Below are 24340 nucleotides of genomic sequence, written 5' to 3' on the forward strand. Positions count from 1 at the left end.
CTTCGGAATAGATATTTGACAACACAGTTGTAAAAACTCGTTGGTGATTCTCAGACACCAGAGGCTATAGATCAACGACATCAAAGCAGATGGGACGTTCTTTAAAACGTCTTCTTCATTCGGGTTCGGACAGCGTGAGGGAGCGCAATAATGACAGCATTTTAGCAGATTTCTTTTGGTCGTAAAGCAATTGTTTACATCGCGAGACCTGATATCACGCGAGACTTCCTGACGCGGCGGCCGGCGGCCCGCCGGCTCAAAGTTGCAAGTGCGTATTTTCCGCTCACGGGCACCAGGGGGGTGCGAAACGACCACCATTCAACCCGAAATAAGTAATATAACCATTCCAATGACTCCGAAGCTGTTCAGTTAAGGTAAAAAAAAGTTACTTAGTTCACCTTTAATGACTTATATGATGAACTAATGACTAGATGTTTTGAGGGGTAAAGACTATTGCACAGAGAACTATTTAATACATTTTGAAACCGCAGACAATTGTACATAATCAATTGCATGAATGCACCAAAGCAATCGCAACTTGTTCAAAAGAATGAGAAACTGCTTTTATGATGTGCACAAGTGACTTAATGATGTGATGTGATGAACAAGTAGTTTTGAGAATTTCATTTTTGATCTGAGAAATGCACCAAAGCGACTGAGAAAAACTGTAAGCAGGAGCACGTTCAAGCTCTAACCGGTGCACAGCGTTTTGCTACGGTTGGTTGGACGGCATGTTTCCTGGAAACGATGTGCAACGGGGTTTGAGATGCGTTTTCTCTTGTTTGGTGGGTGTGTCAAAAATGTCAGTCCAATCAGCAGCAACATGTAAACCATGCGGTATTAAAGAGACAGCTCGCACAATGGGTCCAAGTAAATATCAACAGTGATCAGCAATAATGATAAGCCTAATTCACAATAAAAAATAATAAGGTAATATACTAGATATTAACACAGTCTCGAAGGTAAGAAGTGCATTATGCTTCACCTGAAATGTTTCTCTTTTCATCTTGAAATGTGAGGAAAATGTTGGATCTCAATAATTAGGAACCACAGTTTCCACAATGAGTAAAATTCAACCTGTCCGTGGCGTGGGCCATTGCATCAAGCAACTCCCCATATGCGGGCCTGCCGGAGGGAGTAAGCTGTTGTGTCGCACCGCATCTAGTGTTGACAGCATCACTGATTATAATGAGTATATCTGATTTTGTCGCAGATCGACTTCGAAAGGGATATCTAATCTCTCTCTCTCTCTCTCTCTCTCTCTCTCTCTCTCTCTCTCTCATATAACAGTCATTAGTCATCAGCATATAACTATCAACAGCTCAAGCCTCAGTTCCTCCATTCACTAATTCTAAAATGACAGTTTGGAATTAGCGCTGGAGGCTTGGGATGAGACACACGCACTAGCATTTAAAGGAAGAAACCTGGAAAATGTCTTGAAATAAAACACCAGAACAACGTCTTGAGTCATTATAGTACATTATTTGTTCAGTAGCTCACCTAATAGACCTACAGCTTTGCACTTGAGTCCCGATATGACAGCTTCAAAACTTAGGCTAATCAAGCTAAAATGTTGAAGCAACATGTATATTGTATATTTTGGATATATGGTTTAGGAGAGGGTTAGTGTTATTTTCAAAGTATTAACCTTTTAGTGCCACTCACCTGACATTTCATTTCCGAACTGCCACAAACCACTCACCTGACATTTCATTTCCAAACTGCCACAAACCAACGTAATAAAAACATTGCCACCTGCATCTGTTTCTGATAAAACTCAACACACTTTTAGCCCACTCACTGATTATTTCACTTTAAAAGTTTCGCAAAACGTGCGAGAAGCAGCGTAATGGTTTTGCAGAATTGTTGCCAGAGACATGTTTCTGCAATGAGCCTGAGTTGGGTTGACAGACATCATAACGATACCGACTGGGACTCTGGTCGTGAGTCTTGCACAACAGCAGCACACAATTCTTTGCTATTTTTTATTATATAAATAATTTTTTTTTAAATTACAATATTATTCTATTTCATAATTATTGTAAATACAAATCATCTAAAGAGAATTAAATCCTCAATAAAACAGCAGTGCATGTGCAAAGCCCACATTACAATCCTCAGAAAATGATTTTGTTCTGACTTTGTTTTAGTTTTTTTTATCATAATAAAGTTTGTACAATGATTTATTCTGAAAGAAAGAATTTGGTGTTTGAAATGTATGTTATAATTATTTATACAATTTAATTGTATTATGTACAGTATTGGCCAAAAGTGATTTCTGGCCTAGGAAAACCGACAGTGCCTTTATTCAAATATTATTCAAAATTTGTTAAAGATTTTGTAAGCATATTGCATAGTTGTGCTTGGAGTTGATTGTTTTATTTGTGATGACAGCACAATAAAACATGCCAACGGACATCATTTCTGGCCAGGCTGTCCGAAACAAGAGAGAACCAACAAAATAACTGATTATGTTGTAGTCAATGTATGCTTTTTTGTTTTTCTATGCATATTTCCATAGTAAAATAAAACCTGTATAGCTGTAGTTTACCTTTTATTTTGCCAAATAATTGTGTGTGATAAATACCTTAACCAAATTAAGTGTTTTTTTCTTCCCTCATATTGAAAATATTTTCCTTATATTTTGATGGTTTAATCGAACTTGTAGGGTCATTCAAAACAAATATCCCCTCCGGACATCATTTTTGGCCACAGCTGTATATACATGACTAATTATGCACAACAGCTATTTGTGTTATAGTGACGGCAACAACTGTGTTACATCTACAGTACAATGAAGCAGTGAAAGTCCCCCTGTAGTCAATCATTTTATCCCTTAAAACTCATCTTTGAGAATCAAAATGACACATTTAAACTTTTTTCCCTTGAATGTAACTTGACACCCTTGCCTCATTTAAGTATTCGCGGTTCTATGAATATGCAAATGAGCCCCGCCTCCACTCACTCACTCAGCTCAGAGATCCACTCGTTGACGATCACACGTTGATCTGATTGGTTACAAGGTAGTTTGTGACGTCAGAAACACCAGTGATTTCACGCATTTTTTAAGTAGACTTTTAAGGAGGAAAATACTCAGCAATGGTGTCGACTCATGACTTTTCACATAGTTTGCATATTAAAAACACCACATAGACATATAAACAACATTAAAAGCTTGATTTTCACCACAGGGGGACTTTAAATTCCACTCTCAGAAAAATGCCTCTCTCAGTACAGAAAAGTGACGAATATCCTCATCTCCGAAAGCGCGACGCGAGACATAAGAATGTCCGGGAAGGACATCATGCCTCTGCGATCCACTTTGGTCTGGACTGTGTACGACTTCAGCTCTGATTTCCCGGTCAACACAGAGGTATGAATGACAGCGATTCTCGGCTCCTCTTGATTCGGAGCGTCCCTGTCCTTCCCTATGACGACGTCGTGACTCTGTCCAGGCCTCCAGAGCGGGTATTGGACCGTTAGAGTCTCCAAACGCTGCACGGTGAAGTACTCAACCGGGATGGGCTGGTCGTCGGCGGGTTTGCACTGGACCAGCGTCAGGTGCCGGACCTCAGAGTTGTTGAGCAGGAGGGCCACATTCAGAGGCGAGGTGTACAACACCGTCAGATGCTTCTTCTGAACCGGACTGGGATTCTCGGCCCTTTGCAACACTGATGACTGATCCTTACAGTTGTTGAACTCGCTGGAGTTCATCTTCTCACAGAGGCCCGGATCCTGCGCACACGTGCACATGTACACGTTGCGCTCGGTCACGTAGGCCACCTTGAATTCGGAGCGCAGGACGGCGGGAGAGGCGAGCCACAGTATGCAGGACAACACTGCAAAACTCATCTGACTGCACAGGATCATGTCGGAGAGGGATTCTCTGAGACCTGCGTGTGCGAGACGGAAGAATAGATCAAACTTTATTCATGTAGACGTGTAGAAACAGCATAAACTAGACAAAAACATTATAAAACATTAAAAAAAACAGATAAATTATGTAGGCAGACCAAAAAAACATAACAGATATTTCATTAAATATAAAAGATATATATAAATAAATATCCTAAATATAAGTATATGGGTAAATATACTCTCCTAAAAAAATAAAACTGGTCCCAAGAGAGTCAATACTGAGATACTGATATTAAAAAGTCTTCTGTTGGAAGAAAGGAACTTCAGTAGAGCTTCTTCAGTCTCTGAATGAGATATTGTTTAGCCTGTGAGCAACAGTCATGGCTCTGATCCAGAACCCGGTGCACTGCCTTGTGTCGTACTGACAAGTTACGATTTGCAGCTCTTCTTACAAGCACGCACGGGAGATCTGACTTACTGTGGATTTCAATACAATCCAGTGTTAGCTAACCATGTGATACTTAAAGGCCCCCTGAAATCAAAATAAGTTTTTTAGCTTTTAGTATGAATATGTTAGCCTTAAAGGGATACTTCACCTCTGGAAAGATGAATGTGTATTTAAAATAGGTCATTTATGTAGAAGAAATGTGAAATTATTTTTGAATTTGGAGCTTTCTAGACTGAGAAAAGCCAGAAAATTTATTTTTGGCTTATGTGGATGAAAGACAACAACTCCCAGAATGCACTTGCTTCGCTGCCCTAGGAGGCCACTCCCAAGCCACGCCTACCGGTAAGAGAGCGCAGTTGAAAACAACAAGGCTAGGCTACTAGTGAGTCTCCAAACGAGTTTGCCCTGTATTTCGAGATCGCCCAAAATGTCCGGGATTCGGCTTTTGCATTCTACAGTCGCCATTCATCATGTTTACTGTGGCGAGCAGGACGAGGCTGAGGGGCGCGGGAGAACGGCGCGAGGCCGGTGGCGTCATTACTGAGACACGCCGGTCTCGTATCTCTCACGGAGGAGCGGGAAATTTCTTAGCAATGTTAAAACGCACATCAACCAATCACTTGTTTAGCGTTCATGTAAACACTACATTCAGATTCACCAATCGGAATGAATTCAGTTAGATTGAAACAAAAGGTGTGCATGTAAACAATGAATGGCGACTGCAGAAAGCAAAAGCCGAATCCCGGACATTTTGGACGATCTCGACGGCCGGACATGTCCGGGAAAAAGAGGATGGTAACCCCTACTACTCAGCTTTCTCCACAGAACAAGAGCCTGTTAGCTTAGCTTCCAAAGAAAGATGGCTGACACTGTGTGTACATTCTGTGAGTGAGATCCCTCTATGGGCGGGTTGAGAACATGCGGGACAGCTCCTCCTACTGGCTGTAGTCTCTCGCCTCTGGCCAAAAAATGCGATTTTTTCCAGACAAAAAATACATAAATCTCTCGTCTCAGGGGGATATGAGGGTGGAAAGCACGGTAATTCGAAAATACTACAGGTTTTCTACTAATACAAAGCTTAATGCTACATCCTGAAGTATCCCTTTAAAGTTATTAATAAGCTGGTGTGTTTCAAAACAATGACAAAACTCGCATTTAGGAGATATAAGCATTCAAAACTTACGTCTCTCACTTACGCTAAAATGGATCAGGGATTTTTATGACATCACAGTAGTCCTTATACTACGGCAAGTGTCAAAATGATTAATGACTTTGACCTTTGACCTTTTGACAGGTTGAACTTCCGGTGACCTTATGATTGATGGGTTGAACTTCCTTTATGAGGTCATGGGATTAACCTTTGGCCTATCGATCATGTGGTTTGACAGTTGCTTTTGCCCCGGTGACCTAGCTAGTACTAAATCATAGTTTTGACGGTTAGTTTTTGACCTATTTAAATAGAACAGATGTTTGAACTTTGTCCCAGTTATGTGTGTGCGTGTGTGGTTATATGGCTTGTGCCTGCGCCTGCAGTTATTTCATATATGTGACATTCAGTTATTTCACATTTTATATATAAAACATTCTATAATTTATATAACCTAAAACAATTAAAGGTTGAAAAAACATTTAGTTATTTCACATTCATATGTAAAACATTCTATCCTTTATATCATCTAAAACAATTAAAGGTTGAAAAAACATTTAGTTATTTCACATTCATATGTAAAACATCCTTTATATAATATAAATTATATAATAATTATCATGCTAAAGTTCTTTTTAAAAGTGTATAACATAAATTATATAATCTAAAGCAATTTAACTAAGGTTGAAAAATATTCTGTTCTTTTAAAAGCTTACTAAAACCAATAGTTTTAGTTTTAGATAAAAGTATATAAAATTGTCTTACCTTATTTTAGAGAGAGTTGAAGAAGTAGCTCCAAACACATCATTGTCCATACGAATGGGTCACAAAAATAATTAAGCTAAAGTTGAAAAAATATTCTGTTTTTTAAAAGTATATAATGAAATACTTATAAAATCTACCGAACCAAGTATTTCAGTTTACTGAATTCATATAGTCATTCCTGAATGATCTCGCACTGTCTCAAAACATGGGGAGCGCGCCTCTAATGTATGTGTGTCAAAAAGTAAAGGAGCCGTGTGTGTGTGTGTGTGTGTGTGTGTGTGTGTGTGTGCGCGCCCCCCTATTCCTGCGAGCTCTGACATATGAAACAGGACCCCACTCCACATTCCTGAGCACGGTGAAAGTGAGAATAATGTTTTATATTTCACACAATAATATAAAATAAAATATCTTGCTAAAGTTGAAAAACATTCAGTTCTCTTACGAGAGTCCTCTCGTACTGCGTTTTGTAAAAACGCTACGGGAAAAGTCTCTTTTCACGAAATACTGAAGCAAAAAATTATCCTTAATTTTCATACATGTAAAGCGCGTTGCGGCAGTGCTTAGCTATGGCGAGACGGCTCGCTCGCTCATTGGCTGCTCTGCAGCAACTGCATAAGCCTATCGAGCGAGGCCTGAGGTGACGTCAGGCCAATGAGGACGCTTCGCGCCCTCCTAGCCATTTCCCGCCGAGATGGGTGTGGCTAGCCTCTATATAAGGAGCTCGAGAAGGCTGATTCACTTGATTTTCATCTCTTCAGCGAAGCTCACGCATCGCTGGATCACGAGGAAGCAAGCGTCGTTTGAGGCAAGCATTTCAGCGGGACGAGCCACTCGAAGCTGCTGGCAACGCCGCCTTCTACAGCCGTACCTGCTGCGCTTTCCGGCGCTATATATCCTTTATCACTCTGTTTGTGTGTGTGTGTGTGTGTTCGCCGCCGCGACACTCACCCCCTAAAAGAGCTGCGTCTTTTTAAAGATGCCTTCATGTGGCTCGTTCCGAGCCCCACTCGCCCAGGGAGACCAACACGTCATCTGCGTTTCCTGTTTGGGTGAGAACCATGCAGCACTCGCGCTCGCTGACGGCGGCTGCCCTCACTGCGACCTTTTGCCGATGGTGACTCTGCGGACTCGCCTGGCATCCTTCTCAGAGTCTGCACTCCCCGCCGCGCTGCCGCGCCGTAAGAAGCGCCGCTCGCAGCGGGCCCCGGAACCCGCTCCAGCTCGACCAAGCTCGCCGGTTTGCCCGCCTGCTTCACCGGCTTCTCCTGTTTCACTTCCTGATGCTCAGCGCCCGCAGTCTGCCGCCGCTTCATCAGAGGAAGTCATTTCTGAGGCCGCGTCGAGAGAGAAGGATTCCTGCTCTCTGCTAGCTTCAGGCAGCGAGGACTGGGCGAGCTCTGAGGACCTCGCGCCTCCTGCCCGCAAGCCCACTACGAGAGCCAACATAGAGAAGGAGCTCATGCGAGTACTCGCGCTGGCCGCGGCGAGCCTCGGCCTCGAGTGGTCTGCACCGGAACTCCCTTCTCGTACCCGGCTGGATGGTAGCTTCCTCCCTGGTGAGCGCACTTCTCTGGAATCTAAGCCCGCCCCCTTTCTTCCTGAGCTTCACGAAGAAGTGGCGAAGGCTTGGAATGCGCCCTACTCTGCGCGAGCGCGCTCGTCTGTGTCGCCAGCATTTTCCTCCCTGGATAATGCGAAAGACCGAGGCTACCTTTCACTTCCGCCGGTGGAACAGGCGATAGCGACCCACCTTTGCCCGCCCTCTGCTGGACGGCGGACTAAACCGGTGTTGCCTTCTAAAGCCTGCCGCATGACGTCGACGCTGCTCGCGCGAATCTTCTCCGCCGCTGGGCAGGCTGCGTCAGCGCTACACACCATGGCTACACTGCAGATTTTCCAAGGTGATCTCCTCCGTAAGCTGGACGAGATGGGACCGGAGGCTATCTGCATCGCGGATCTGAGGAGCGCTTCGGATCTAACACTCCGCGCTACCAAGTCTGCTGCACAGGCCATGGGAAGATGTATGGCTTCCGCCACTGTTGCTGAGAGGCACCTATGGCTTACGCTCACGGAAATGGCTGATTCCGAGCGCAACGCGTTTCTCGACGCCCCGCTGTCTTCCGCTGGCCTTTTCGGTTCTTCTCTCTCCGAGTTCGTGGAGAGATTTACCGAGGCCCAGAAAGCGTCCCAAGCCTTTAAGCACTTCCTGCCGAAGCGCTCCGGTTCTGCAGCGAATCGCGATAAACAGAATCCGCGAAGCTCTCAGCATCAGCCCCCGCCTTCCGCCACACCTTCTCAGCAGCGACAGCAGCGACAGCAGCACAGCTCTAGGTCCCGCTCTCGCTCTACCAGCCGACGCCCTGCTCAGCGCGGGCCTCGACCGAGGGTTGTGGTGAAGCCGGAAGCCCCGAAGAAGTCCTAGCACTCCTAGGGAAGCGCAGGTGTGTGAGCCCCGCTGCGGCCGGTCTCTCACCCAAGCGCACCGCTGTTTCAGTCCCAAGACTTGCGACTGTTCCAGCGTTTTCTGCAAGACGCAAGCCTGCACAGTTGCCCGCTCGCCTGCACACAAAAGCCGTTTTCACGGCTACCCAGATATATCCCGAAAAGAGTGTATTTTCTGGTGTCCCGGCCACGGCCGTTGGTGCTATAAATGTAGTGTCGATGCCCACTCCTCAGTGCCCATCCCTACACACAAGCACAGCCCTACACTTAGGGCTCGCGCACATAAAATCGACTCAGGTCGATTGCGCTTCCAATATAGTGAAAGTGCCCACTCCCCAGTGCCCACACACACTATGTCTCACAGACCACAGGCTCTCTGTAAAAACGAAACCTGTGCGCGCTCGCTCTGCTCAGACAGGCAGCGCGGCCAAAGCAGTAAATGTGCCCGCTTCCCGCCCACGTTTACTCGCAGACATGAGTCCCGCGGGACTCGCTCAGACCTCCCTCACTCAGTTAAGCACTGTAGTAAGGTCGAGGACGAGCGCTCTGCCCGCTGTATTAAGCGCGCCCCCCGCCTCGAATGCCACAGGCATAACGCCTATGTTATCGCACCTCGAAGCACCTCTGTCGCACGGCGAACAGAGCGCGCTTCGCATCCAGCCCTTAGCCAGCCATGCAGAAGCATGGGCAGCGCTTCCAGGGGTTTCGGACTGGGTGCTAGGCATTATAAAGAGAGGATTCTCGCTACAGTTTTGTCGACGCCCTCCCCGCTTCACAGCGCGCGTCGAGACTACGGTGAATTTAGAAGTAGCACACCTACTTCGCGCCGAAATATCAAAACTGATATGCAAAGGGGCGATAGAGCATGTACCCCTGGCTCAAAGCGAACGGGGGCTATACAGCAGATACTTTCTAGTCCCCAAAAAGGACGGTGGTATCAGACCCATACTGGATCTAAGACGGCTGAACAAAGCATTAGTGAAACGCAGTTTCAAAATGCTCACGACCAGGAAAATTCTCGCGCAGGTTCGTCGAGGAGACTGGTTCATGTCAATAGATCTGAAGGACGCGTATTTTCAAATACAGATAGCGTCACGTCACAGGCGATACTTGAGATTCGCCTTCGAGGGTCAGATATACCAGTATACAGTCCTTCCGTTCGGCTTGTCCCTGGCACCTCGTACATTTACGAAATGCATGGACGCGGCGCTCGCTCCTCTCAGACTCAGAGGCATGCGAGTGCTGAACTATTTGGACGACTGGCTGATCCTAGCTCAATCACGATCACAGCTCGTGGAGCACAAAACCATTTTACTCGACCACCTCGAGAACCTTGGTATCACGGTCAATTGGACGAAGAGTTCACTGAACCCCAGTCAAACGATTTCGTTTCTGGGTACCATTCTGGACTCACAGTCTATGACAGCGCGGCTGTCGCCACAGCGCGTGCTGCACATTCAGCGCGTGGCGAGATCTTTCCGCTGCGGCGCGTCTACCCCGCTCAAAACGTTTCAAAGGATGCTAGGTCTCATGGCCTCAGCATCAACGGTTCTCCAGCTGGGCTTGCTCCGCATGCGCCCTCTGCAGTTCTGGTTGAAAGCGCGAGTACCGCGCGGAGCGTGGGTGTCCGGCCGGTTGCATCTCAAGGTCGATCAGAGCTGTGTCACAGCCCTGACACCTTGGTTGGCAGACGACTGGTACCGATCAGGTGTAAGCCTGGGGACTTCCTCGAGAGTGAGGATGGTGTCGACCGACGCATCCACCTCGGGATGGGGAGCGCTGCTCGAGGGCAGACCGTTCTTCGGCCTGTGGTCGAAACGAGAAAAGCTCCAACACATCAACTGCCTGGAAATGCTGGCAGTGCACAACGCGCTAACGCGCTTTTATCCCCACATCAAGGACCAACACGTCGTAGTCCGTTCGGACAACACGGCCGTGGTGTCCTATATAAATCGCCAGGGCGGTCTGAGATCCACATCCCTGTACAGGCTGGCGAAACGCCTCCTAATATGGGCTCAGCACAGTTTGCGCTCGCTGAGAGCAGTGCATGTGCCTGGGCTCCAGAATGTGGGCCCAGACAGACTGTCCAGGAACAACATTCCCCTGGGCGAATGGTCTCTACACCCACAAACAGCCCGGCTGTTGTGGGAGAGATTCGGCAGAGCGGAGGTGGACCTATTCGCGTCCCGCGAAAACGCTCATTGCCCCGTGTTCTTTTCCAAGAACGACAGCGCGCTGTCCCACGTGTGGCCGCGCTGCCCGCTTTATGCTTTTCCCCGCGTCTCCCTCCTGCCTCAGGTGTTAGAGCGGGTCAAGGAAACGAAATGCTCAATACTGCTTGTAGCACCGTTCTGGAAGAACCAAGCATGGTTCCCAGTCCTGATGCAGCTAGCAGACATCGCTCCATGGCCAGTGCCATTGAGGAGAGATCTCCTCTCGCAGGCCGGGGGCTCGATTTGGCATCCGCACCCGGAGCTGTGGTCGCTTCACGTGTGGGCGCTCAACGGTTATCCGTTAACCTCGCAGAGGGAGTGATAAACACCATCACTCAGGCCAGAGCGCCGTCGACTCGGCGGCTTTATGCCTCGAAGTGGTCGGTTTTCTCCGGCTGGTGTACAGCTCGGAGCATATCACCTCTCAATTGTGAGGTGACGGAGGTTCTCTCCTTCCTACAGGAGCTGTTGGATAAGGGCAGATCCCCTTCCACGCTCAAAGCTTATGTGGCGGCTATTACAGCGTTTTCCAGAACAACGCTGGGGCAGTCTCTAGGAAGGAACGATTTAGTCATCCGCTTCCTCAGGGGAGCTAGGAGGCTAAATCCTCCCAGACCTCCTTCAGTTCCTATGTGGGACCTTTCTACGGTTTTGGCGGCCATGAAAGGTGCCCCTTTCGAGCCTATCCAATCTATTAGCCTCAAGCATTTGTCTTTCAAAACAGTGTTTTTGATGGCTCTCGCTTCAGTGAAGCGCATAGGCGACCTGCACGCGCTCTCTGTGAGCCCAACGTGCTTAGAGTTTGGACCTAATGACTCTAAAGTCATACTCAAATCTAAGCATGGATATGTGCCAAAATCCCTCAACACACCATTTCGGGCTCAGGTCATCTCCCTGTCTGCCCTGCCGGGATCAAGTGAGGAAGGGGACTCAAGTTTTCTCTGCCCCATTAGGGCTTTAAGAGCTTACGTGTCCCGCTCTGCTGTCTTCAGACAGACTGAGAAACTCTTTGTCTCGTTCAGTGGACGTTCCAAGGGAATGGCTGTTTCGAAACAGAGCCTATCCAGATGGATAGTTGACGCCATAGCGCTGGCTTATACTGCCAAGGGCCTCCAGTGCCCGTTGGGAGTTAGATTTCCTTACAGGATATATGTACGGCGGCGGGCTGGGCCTCGCCGTCTACATTTATTAGGTTTTACAACCTAGAGGTTCCCGCCTTGCAGGCTAAGCTACTATCGGTGTAGCCGATTCAGCTGTCTAACTAGAACACTGAAATCGCATGCGCAATGCGCTGCCGACTGTCTTATGGGCAGAATTGTGTAAGACCCACATTTCCCGCATTTAGCTCAGGTTTCCCCACCCTGTCTATGCTATGTCATATTCGCGTCTGCTGACGCAACCTTATAAGGACAGAGGAATCCCCTCTTGTCTCTAGACTCTCTCTGTGAGGTCATGTTTTACGTCCGTGGACGTTGCAATATGGGGAATTATGTAATCAGACTCTTTGTGAGTCTATCTGGTGATTATGCACTGTACACCTGGTCTGCTCCAGTGATTGGTGTCTTTATCCCAGCACGCACGGCGCTTTACAAGGGGTTCCCGTAGCGTTTTTACAAAACGCAGTACGAGAGGACTCTCGTAAGAGAACGTACTCGGTTACTAACGTAACCTCGGTTCTCTCTAGAAGAGGGAACGAGTACTGCGTTCTCTGCCGTGCGTACGGTTCACTCTGGTTCGCTTCGGCGATGAAAATCAAGTGAATCAGCCTTCTCGAGCTCCTTATATAGAGGCTAGCCACACCCATCTCGGCGGGAAATGGCTAGGAGGGCGCGAAGCGTCCTCATTGGCCTGACGTCACCTCAGGCCTCGCTCGATAGGCTTATGCAGTTGCTGCAGAGCAGCCAATGAGCGAGCGAGCCGTCTCGCCATAGCTAAGCACTGCCGCAACGCGCTTTACATGTATGAAAATTAAGGATAATTTTTTGCTTCAGTATTTCGTGAAAAGAGACTTTTCCCGTAGCGTTTTTACAAAACGCAGTACTCGTTCCCTCTTCTAGAGAGAACCGAGGTTACGTTAGTAACCGAGTACGTTCTTTTTAAAATATAAAAATCTACTGAAACCAATAATTCAGCTTTAGATAATCAAAAGAATAAAAATCATCTTACCTTATTTTAGAGAGTTGAATAAGCTCTTAACACATCAATGCCCATACCATGGATGTCCACAAAAAATGCAATGTATGAAACGGGTTCACGGAAATAAAAAATCATCTTACGTGTTTAGAAATCAGGGCCCTCTGGCCTCTCTTTACACCAGTGGGGCTCTAACTCACAGATCAGAATGCTTCTCAAAGTAAAAGCCAGAGCACATCGTATTCCAGAGAGCATCAAGGCACTGTGATTAAACAATGTCACAAAATTACAATCAGTTAAATGTTTAGAGAGTTAAACAAGTTTATGAATGGGTTCACAATATTGTTTTACACAACTTGTTTTTACTGAATTCATATAGTCATTCCTGAATGACCTCACACTGCCTCAAAACATAGGGAGCACGCATCTATGTATGTGTGTCAAAGCAGTAAAGGAGCCGCGCGCGTGTCTGTGTGTCTATGCGTGCGTCCTCTGCTTTCTGACATCCCCCTCCTTCTGCTCCTCCACATTCCATAGGTAACAGTGAAACTGTGAAGTGTATCTCACACCAACTAAAGTTGAAAAAACATTCTGTTCTTTATAAGTATATAAATGAAATGGTTATAAAAATATCTACTGAAACCAATTGTTTTAGATAAACAAAAAGCATAAAATCCATCTTCCAATAACACATTCTATTCTTTAAAAGTATATAAATAATATAAAATCACAGAGTGGTTCTCTCTCTCTCTCATTTAAAAGCATAACCTTAAAAGTTTAAATCAAATATTTAAAGTTTCAATACATTCATATCTTCTATTTATCTTTTAGGAGATTACTGTAATGATTTTGTTATTAAACAATGTCTGTTCAAAAACTTTAGATTGTTGAAAAACTGTACTTAGTCGTCATAAATCTCATTTATATGAAAAGATTCAATCAGCAATTTTTGTCCATGCGGGGGTTTCAATTTTTATGGCTTTCCATAGCTATAATGATGTTTGTACCGTAACTGCATATTCTATCATGTACACCTAAACACAGAAAACTACATTTTCAAAAAATGAAATAAGTAAATCATTTAATATCATTTTGCGCACACACACGGTTCTAAAAAATAAACTAATTTCTATTTTAAATTAAATTATTATTAATATATATATATACATATAACCAATAAATAATAACATATACTACTAAAATGTAAACAAAGTTTTAGCTAAATAATTAAGTATATAAATAAAAACACCTTACATTCCTGAGGTGAGAAAGGGGTTCCCTTTCGAAAGGGAACTCTACACTACGTCAGAATGACGCTATGGGGAACGCCTCAGGCGTGACAGGTGTCTGAAATCAAATATCAACTCACGTCAATCATGTTGACCGGCGACAGCCCGTGAATCATCAGCTTGAATGATTAACGCACGACCTGGATGTATAAAGGGGAGCCTTGCACACATGACAACATCTTTTCGTCTTCAGGGACTGTTTGTCTGTTTTGAGAATATCGCTGAAGCGCGCGGGAGAGCCTCTTGTGCAAACTGTGAGCGTTTTTCATTTAAAGATGCTCCGCTCTCGTCGGACCCTTTTCTCGAGGGAAGAGGGTTCAGCATCTGAGCTGTGGTGCGTGCGATCTGTGAAACAATACTGTTTGGGTACGAGGCGTTCACAGTCAGTTCCTGAGGGTGCTGGCAGTGTTCATTAAGAAATATCTCGGCGCGCGTGAGAAAGAAAAAATCCGTGCGCTGTCGGATGTTTCAACCTCGCACCTGGTGACTTTCTTCTCAAGGGATGAAAGCCAAATATATTTTAAGGGCTCGTTTCTCGAGCTTGCCGAGGCAGTGTGTAGATTACGAGAACGTATAAATGTTAAAACAGTATTGTCTGGTGATTATGGCGGAATTTAATTCTATGAATTAAAATGATGGAATATTATCTGACTTTTTAAGAAGTTAGATATTTAGTAATTCAGCCTATCATCCAGATCGCGTTATCCAGTGTTTTTGGCTGCATTTTAATTGAGGAATTAAAATGATGAGCAGTGAACAAAAAGAGCAGGTGTAATTCTGGTCTTTTTGTAAAATGTGAAATTAACATATTTCTGTTTCTTTTCAGACCACGTCTCCTGTTTTAGAGTCTGGGGCAAAATGTTGTGGGTAAGAAAGTAAATCTAAAGATTTTTTCTTGGTCAGGTAGTAGGTCCTATCAGGCCTCCTTGACCAGACAGTCCCCATTTTGCAACCGGACAGCGCTTGGGCCTCCCTGAGGTGAGCTCCCAGGAATTGACTGTGGTTATCAGGTCAGAGGCCTCACCAGGCCTTCCTGAATATGAGCTCCCACATACTGTGGTTATCAGGTCAGAGGCCTCACCAGGCCTTCCTGAGGATGAGCTCCCACATACTGTGGTTGAATATGAGCTCCCACATACTGTGGTTATCAAGTTATAGGCCTCACCAGGCCTTTCTGAATATGAGCTCCCATACACGGTGGTCGCCAGGTTACAGGCCTCGCCAGGCCTTCCTGGTTATGAGCTCCCACATACTGTGGCGCCAGGTTACAGGCCTCACCGGCCTTCCTGGTGATGGGTTTCTACATGTCAGGTTGCAGGCCTCACCCGGCCTTCCTGAATGTGAGCTCCCACATACTGTGGTCATCAGGTTACAGGCCTCATCCGGCCTTCCTGGTTATGAGCTCCCACATACTGTGGTCGCCAGGTTACAGGCCTTACTAGGCCTTCCTGAATATGAGCTCCCACACATGGTGGTCGCAGGTCTTCCTAGTTATGAGTTTCCTCATGTCAGGTTACAGGTCTCATCCAGCCTTCCTGAATGTGAGTTCCCACATACTGTGGTCACCAGGTTTCAGGCCTCTCCGCCTTCCTGAGTATTAACCTCCCACATTCAGTGGTCACCAGGCTTCAGGCCTCCTAGGCCTTCCTGGTTATGAGTTTTCACATGTCAGGTTACAGGCCTCTCCAGGCCTTCCTGAATGTGAACTCCCACTCACTGTGGTCGCTAGGGTATAGGCCTCACTGGTTGTGAGCTTCCACATGTCAGGATGCAGGCCTCATCAGGCCTTCCTGAATGTGAGCTCCCACGCATTGTGACTCACATGCTGTGGTTGCCAGGTTACAGGCCTCACCAGGCCTTCCTGGACTCAGAATGGCTAAGTACACGCACTTTCGTTTCGTGCACTTTCTAAAATCCATATTTATGGTAAGGGTTATGCGCTGTACGCTTTGTTCCCTTTTTTATGTGGTTCAGACTCCGGGTCTTCACCTTGGGTCCCACTTTAGATGCGTCTTGCTGTCGCAATGGATTACGACAGACGCTTCCCTCTTGAGCTATCTCCCACATTCAGGGGTGATCAGGTTACAGGCTTCATTAGGCCTTTCTGAAAGTAGCCCCCACATGGTGTGGTTGTCAGGTTACAGGCCTTACCAGGCCTTCCTGAAAGTAAGCTCCCACAGGTTGTGGTCACTAGGTTTCAGGCCTCACTGGCCTTCCTGAGTATGAGCTCCCACCTGCTTTGGTCGCCAGGTTACAGGCCTCACCGGCCTTCCTGAGTACGAGCTCCCACATGCTGTGGTCGCCAGGTTTGAGGCCTCACCAGGCCTTCCTGGATTCGGACTGGCATAAGTACACGCACTTTCGTTTCGTGCACTTTCTAAAATCCATATTTATGGTAAGGGTTATGCGCTGTACGCTTTGTTCCCTTTTTTATGTGGTTCAGACTCCGGGTCTTCACCTTGGGTCCCACTTTAGATGCGTCTTGCTGTCGCAATGGATTACGACAGACGCTTCCCTCTTGAGCTATCTCCCACATTCAGGGGTGATCAGGTTACAGGCTTCATTAGGCCTTTCTGAAAGTAGCCCCCACATGGTGTGGTTGTCAGGTTACAGGCCTTACCAGGCCTTCCTGAAAGTAAGCTCCCACAGGTTGTGGTCACTAGGTTTCAGGCCTCACTGGCCTTCCTGAGTATGAGCTCCCACCTGCTTTGGTCGCCAGGTTACAGGCCTCACCGGCCTTCCTGAGTACGAGCTCCCACATGCTGTGGTCGCCAGGTTTGAGGCCTCACCAGGCCTTCCTGGATTCGGACTGGCATAAGTACACGCACTTTCGTTTCGTTTACTTTCTAAAATCCATATTTATGGTAAGGGTTATGCGCTTCCGCTTCATTCCCTTTTTTACGTGGCTCAGACTCCGGTTCTTCACCTCGAGTCCCACTCTAAAGGCGTCTTGTGGTCACAATGTTTTACGACAGACGCCTCCCTTTTAAGCTATCTCCCACATTCTGTGGTTACAGGCCTCGTTAGGCCTTTCTGAAGGTAGCCCCACATTGTGTGGCTGTCAGGTTACAGGCCTCTCCGGCCTTCCTGTAAACGAGCTCCCACTTACTGTGGCAGGCCTTCCTGAGTATGAGCTCCCACATACTGTGGTTGCCAGGTTAGAAGCCTCACCAGGCCTTCCTGGATTCGGAATGGCTAAGTACACGCACTTTCGTTTCGTGTACTTTCTAAAATCCATTTTTATGGTAAGGGTTAATGCGCTGTCCGCTTCATTCCCTTTTTTACGTGGCTCAGACTCCGGTTCTTCACCTTGAGTCCCACTCTAAATGCATCTTGTTGTCACAATGTTTTACAACAGACGCCTCCCCTTTTAAAGCTATCTCCCACATTCTGTGGTTACAGGCCTCATTAGGCCTTTCTGAAGGTAGCCCCACATTGTGTGGCTGTCAGGTTACAGGCCTCTCCGGCCTTCCTGAATACGAGCTCCCACTTACTGTGGTCGCCAGGTCTCAGGCCTCACAGGCCTTCCTGAGTATGAGCTCCCACACGCTGTGGTCGCCAGGTTAGAGGCCTCACCAGGCCTTCCTGGATTCAGAATGGCTAAGTACACGCACTTTCGTTTTGTGTACTTTCTTAAATCCATATTTATGGTAAGGGTAATGCGCTTCTGCTTCATTCCCTTTTTTACGTGGCTCAGACTCCGGTTCTTCACCTTGGGTCCCACTCTAGATGCGTCTTGCCGTCACAATGTTTTACGACAGGCGCCTCCCTTTCAAGCTATCTCCCACATTTTGTGGTAACAGGCCTCGTTAGGCCTTTCTGAAGGTAGCCCCACGTTGTGTGGCTGTCAGGTTACAGGCCTCTCCGGCCTTCCTGTAAACGAGCTCCCACTTACTGTGGTCGCCAGGTTTTAGGCCTCACAGGCCTTCCTGAGTATGAGCTCCCACATACTGTGGTCGCCAGGTTAGAGGCCTCACCAGGCCTTCCTGGATTCAGACTGGCATAAGTACAGGCACTTTCGTTTCGTGTACTTTCTTGAATCCATATTTATGGTAAGGGTAATGCGCTTCTGCTTCATTCCCTTTTTTACGTGGCTCAGACTCCGGTTCTTCACCTCGAGTCCCACTCTAAATGCGTCTTGTTGTCACTATGTTTTACGACAGACGCCTCCCTTTTAAGCTATCTCCCACATTCTGTGGTTACAGGCCTTGTTAGGCCTTTCTGAAGGTAGCCCCACATTGTGTGGCTGTCAGGTTACAGGCCTCTCTGGCCTTCCTGTAAACGAGCTCCCACTTACTGATTTAGGCCTCACAGGCCTTCCTGAGTATGAGCTCCCACATACTGTGGTCGCCAGGTTAGAGGCCTCACCAGGCCTTCCTGGATTCAAACTGGCGTAAGTACACGCACTTTCGTTTCGTGTACTTTCTTGAATCCATATTTATGGTAAGGGTAATGCGCTTCTGCTTCATTCCCTTTTTTACGTGGCTCAGACTCCGGTTCTTCACCTTGGGTCCCACTCTAGATGCGTCTTGCTGTCGCAATGTTTTACGACAGGCGCCTCCCTTTCAAGCTATCTCCCACATTTTGTGGTAACAGGCCTCGTTAGGCCTTTCTGAAGGTAGCCCCACATTGTGTGGCTATCAGGTTACAGGCCTCTCCGGCCTTCCTGAATACGAGCTCCCACTTACTGTGGTCACCAGGTTTCAGGCCTCTCAGGCCTTCCTGAGTATGAGCTCCCACATATTGTGGTCGCCGGGTTACAGGCCTCACCGGCCTTCCTGATATGAGCCCTCATGTACTGGAGCTCTCCATATGAGGAGGTCATCAGGTCTTCGGTCTCAGTAGACCTTCCTGGTTTGAACCCTCTCTTACTTCACCAGTGTTCGGAGCGAGCACTGGGTAGACCCGTGGATTGAGTGGACGACTTCCGTCGTTTCTTGAGGTTGAGTCACACTCTCCGGGAGATCCCGTCTCTGTGTTCCGGAACTGAATGGTTTCTGCCAGCTTCGCAGGCCTTTGGTTTTGGATGCCTTATCCAAGGCAACTTCCAGAGGCTCTGTCTCGGACAGACAGGCTATGGCCAGACTGTGTGTCTTAGTATAGATCACCAGGCCAGCCTGGTGGTATTTCAGGTGGCACGCTCCCCTGAATAGTGACTGGCTGGGGGTCCCTTGGGTCCCCTAGCCACACTCCCTAGAAGTGACCCCTTCTATTGGAAGCTGTGGTCCTAAGCCTTTGAGCTGGCCCAGATTTACCCCCCATTGACTATGTTCTGGCGGTTTCTTGGTTCATTAGCTTGGGCTATGACCGGTAGGGAGTGCTGTCACTGACAGCCTGATGTGACCTAGGGGTGAGTGGTTCCAGTGTTTTCTGAATTACTGGTTCGGACAGTTGTCACTGCCTTTGGGCATGCACTCCCCTCAGCATGGTGGCGTTGGTATATCGTTCCCCATAGCGTCATTCTGACGTAGTGTAGAGTTCCCTTTCGAAAGGGAACGTCTCAGGTTACGACTGTAACCTATGTTCCCTGAGAACAGGGAACGAGACACTACGTCTCCCTGCCATGCCTCGGGGCCTGCCTGCAACAGTCCCTTCAGACGATAGGATGTTGTCATGTGTGCAAGGCTCCCCTTTATACATCCAGGTCGCGCGTTAATCATTCAAGCTGATGATTCACGGGCTGTCGCCGGTCAACATGATTGACGTGAGTTGATATTTGATTTCAGACACCTGTCACGCCTGAGGCGTTCCCCATAGCGTCATTCTGACGTAGTGTCTCGTTCCCTGTTCTCAGGGAACATAGGTTACAGTCGTAATCTGAGACGTTTCCTATTATCAGACTAACTGAAGTTGAAAAACATTCTATTCTTTAAAAGTATATAAATTAATTGTTTATAATATAAAATCACAGAGTGGTTCTCTCTAACATAATGATTTTTGATACCGTAACTGCATATTCGATCATGTACACCCTAAACATGTACACACATGATACTTCGATCATGTACACCATCACAGAAAACTGCATTTAAAAAAAATGAAATAAATAAATAATTTAATAAAATGTAAACAAAGTTTTAGCTAAATAAAAATACCTTACATTTCCAGAGAGGCGAAGTAGTTCTTTATGCAATGATAAAAACAATCCAAAAAAAAAGCAAATAGTTTAAGTTGTCCTATAACAGCCCCAGACCCTCCCGGTGATAAACTACAGTGTGAACTGAAGCTTCAGGATATAGGGCGACATACCAGATGAGTCTCGGGGGGACAATGTCGCAGTAAATCTAGTCTGCATTTCAGAGCATCCAGAGTTTATACTAAATTCATTTAAAAGCATAACCTTAAAAGTTTAAATCAAATCTTTAAAGTTTTATTAAAACCATATCTTCTATTTATCTTCTTAGAAGACTTAGGTATTATTGTTACTAAACAGCGTCTGTTCAAAAACTTTAGATTGTTGAAAAACTGTGCTTAGATCTTTTGTCCATACAACATGTTTGTCACAATGTTTTTAAGAAATCCGAGGACTTCACATTGCTCTTATTTAGACAAAGTTGTATCATTTGGAAAATCACCACACAATTTGAGAGACGCAATGTGTGATAAGTAAAGTTGGTCTTGAGCGAATATTTAATCTTACTGGTAGCTATGATCTATAAGATCATTTTTACTTGTATCTCCCGAACTACCCTTAATCAGTGCGGAAACACACAAGGTGAAACCCTTTACTGAGAATATACTATCGGTTATCTACTCAAAATATATGTAGAAGTTTCAAATGTTAGCATTTGTTGATGGTGGTCGCATGAACAGACTTTGGGGAGAGCTATAGCAGAAAGCATGCCCTTTGACCTCCTCAATTTTGGAGTCCTTCCAAAAGAATTTCTCCCATTTACTCGCTTTTTGCAACTTTGGTAAATGTGCCAAGAAGCTATGACAACATGTCTTCCAATAGCACATCATTGAGTTTAACTATACATGTTCTACCGTTATGCTGCCTATATAATGATTTACACAACCAAGCAATTAAAAAAGAATGTCATTTAGACCGTAACTTTGACTTACCTGTCGAGAAGAAAGCAGGCAACTTCCCTTTTAAAGTCTTTCTCCTTCATTAGCTCTTTCCACCTGGGAAATTTATTTATTTACATCCCGATCAATTAAATTTCTGCTTTTTGGGCGACGAGGATTCCTTCTCCTGCATAACTTTGATCCTGCATAATAATTTATCGTGCAGTGCACCCTTTCAAATGTGCCAGGGGCAGTATTTTCACATTTTTAGCCAGGCTGCCTGGGTTCGACTCCCGGTATGGGAAGACAATTTTTTTTATATATTGCCAACAAAATTCAAGTTATTCAAGTTCATCAATAATCATTTATAGTGGCCTACACGAACTGCAGAAACAAGCAGAAGATATGTAAAAACTCATAAATGCTGTTTCAGTACTGAATCATTTTCACAAAATACAATTATATTGAATTCAGAAAATTTCACTATGGAATATTTACTTTATCATAATTTCAATTTAGTATGTCATCATCTCATAATTATGACGCATAGTCATCATTTTAATTTCAACTTTTTAAATCATAATTTCGACTTGTCATAATTTACCATTTTTGTCAATTACGCCTTTTTAATGTAATACTTAAAACGGTTTTAAGTCATAATTTGGTTGTTGACTATAGTAGTGTTGCACCTGCATGCCCACTAACTCGCTTGTGAGAGTCAGAGTGTGTAAAGTAAACTCTCATTAGTGTTAGTAGAGTATTAGTGGACTGGTAGGGTTAGAATAAGTAATATTAGAATAAAATATCTGTTGGGGGGGCATCACGATAAAGAGTTAATGTTTAATGAGTTAAATGACAACATACCATTTTTCAACCGAGCGAATCTGCACATGAGAGGCCTTCAGAAGTCATAACTTCAGGGGTAGGTCAGTTGGCGAAAACACTGCGTGTGTAAAAATCAAATACTGTATTACAGTTTGTAAAGTTAGAATAAAAAGTTAAGTGTCACAAAGTCTGGCACAAGGCCATTAACTTGTTCTTTTTGCTTATTTCTACAAATATCAACCTGATAAATATGGACTGAATACACGAATTAAACAAGATCATTTTTAAGAAAAAACAGTGATTTGAAATACAACTAAACCATGATAATGTTTAGTTTAGAAGTGTATGACTAAGTTTCAGGCATAGTGCAACCACGCAATGTTAGATTTCTCTAATTCATCTCACTCACAACGCACAACTTTGTAAATAAACATTTTCAAACTGTAACTATACCATATTTTATTCATATTATGTTGATTTAAAGCTTTTTGTTTGTTATTAACTAATACCTACTAACATCCGGCACAATCTGACCCCAAATAAACAGATAATGCAATGTTCGCAATCTACAGTTAGATATTCTCCTACTTAGTATCTGTGGCTGTATTTTGTCACACCATAGTGATGCAAAGTTCCACACCCTATGGACTAACTAAAAAAAAAACTAAAAAAAACTTATACATAAATATATATAACATACACAAATCATTTCTTAACTAAGCAACTGTTTCTTAAATGATCAGACACTCACCACCATATATTGTCTTTTCTACCATGATTGGAGCAACTATTGTCCCACCATTCTTCTGGTTAATTGTGAAGTTAAGCTGATTAGGGTTCTGAATTAATGGCTGTCCGAATGATGTAGAATTATTATGCCGTCGTTGCGGAAGGTTGTTAGGCTGATGATTTGTCATGTTTCCAGAATGTGTTTGAACGCTCAGTGTTTGAACGTCACCATCTGTTACAAAAATGAACGATTAAATCCACAACCAAAACCATGTAAACATTATAGTAAAGCTTATTGAGAAACATATTGACTACTAACAAAGTAAATTATAAATCTTTTCCTACGTTTGATATTCTTTTTTCAGATTTTTTTCACTATGGACTTGATCCTTTTTAATGCTGTTTTCTCTCCATATTTATTCTGTAGTTCCTCTACTGTGTCTTCCAACCTCCCTGTTGTTCTTCTCCATGTTAACCAAAGACAAACAGAAGAATAAAATGTATGTACAGCAAAAATAAAGTTAACATAAAATAAACACATTCATACACCAGTTCAAAGTCAATGAACCGGCTGATGCTGCAGTGTTAGAGCACATGATGGACGGTGAGCAGACGCACAGCAGGTTAAAGGTGAACTAAGTAACTTTTTTTACCTTAACTGAACAGCTTCGGAGTCATTGGAATGGTTATATTACTTATTTCGGGTTGAATGGTGGTCGTTTCGCACCCCCCCTGGTGCCCGTGAGCGGAAAATACGCACTTGCAACTTTGAGCCGGCGGGCCGCCGGCCGCTGCGTCAGGAAGTCTCGCGTGATATCAGGTCTCGTGATGTAAACATTTGCTTTACGGCCAAAAGAAATCTGCTAAAATGCAGTCATTATTGCGCTCCCTCACGCTGTCCGAACCCGAATGAAGAAGACGTTTGAAAGAATGTCACATCTGCTTTGATGTCGTTGATCTATAGCCTCTGGTGTCTGAGAATCGCCAACGAGTTTTTACAACAGTGTTGTCAAATATCTATTCCGAAGCTGTGGGGGGAGCTCTAGAGAGAAACCTGCGAGCAAAAAGCGAGAATACAGCGAAGAAGTCCCGAAGCTACTGAGTGCTGCTTTAAACCAGAGTTAAAACAATAGTCTATGTTAGGACAATAGTATCTGAAAATTGCTGATAACGGTCATAAAGTACGAGATAAGGTGCAAGTAGCTAAACTAAACATTTCATATTTGACAGAAATGTTTTGAGAAATGTTAAACAACGACAAAAATTTTTACAACTTTTCGACAACTTTTTCTAATTTCACCATTTTGAACTTAAAATAGGTCTATATAATACATGGGATTTAATGTGAGAGGAGAAGAAACAAGCCATTTTCATCATATTAGGCATAAGATTAATAATGAATGTGTACATATTGTGAATTAATTTAATAAACATATTTACCTAACATTCATAGCCTTCAGGAAATTAAGGCTAGACAAAG

The 24340-nt window shown here is 45.0% G+C and overlaps 1 protein-coding gene across 1 annotated transcript in view; it reads right to left on the bottom strand.

Moving 5' to 3' along the window:
• Nucleotides 1-1971: 1971 nt before the first annotated feature.
• LOC309487111 (uncharacterized protein) overlaps nucleotides 1972-24340 on the bottom strand; it is a 39209-nt gene continuing 16840 nt past the window's right edge. Inside the window, exon 3 of the mRNA XM_082154658.1 lies at nucleotides 1972-3893. Coding sequence (XP_082010784.1) covers nucleotides 3229-3870 — 642 coding nt within the window. The 5' untranslated portion in view covers nucleotides 3871-3893 and the 3' untranslated portion in view covers nucleotides 1972-3228. The remainder of the gene's footprint in view (nucleotides 3894-24340) is intronic.

This window comes from Leuciscus leuciscus, assembly GCF_965113295.1.
Source record: "Leuciscus leuciscus genome assembly, chromosome: 22".
Taxonomy (NCBI): domain Eukaryota; kingdom Metazoa; phylum Chordata; class Actinopteri; order Cypriniformes; family Leuciscidae; genus Leuciscus; species Leuciscus leuciscus.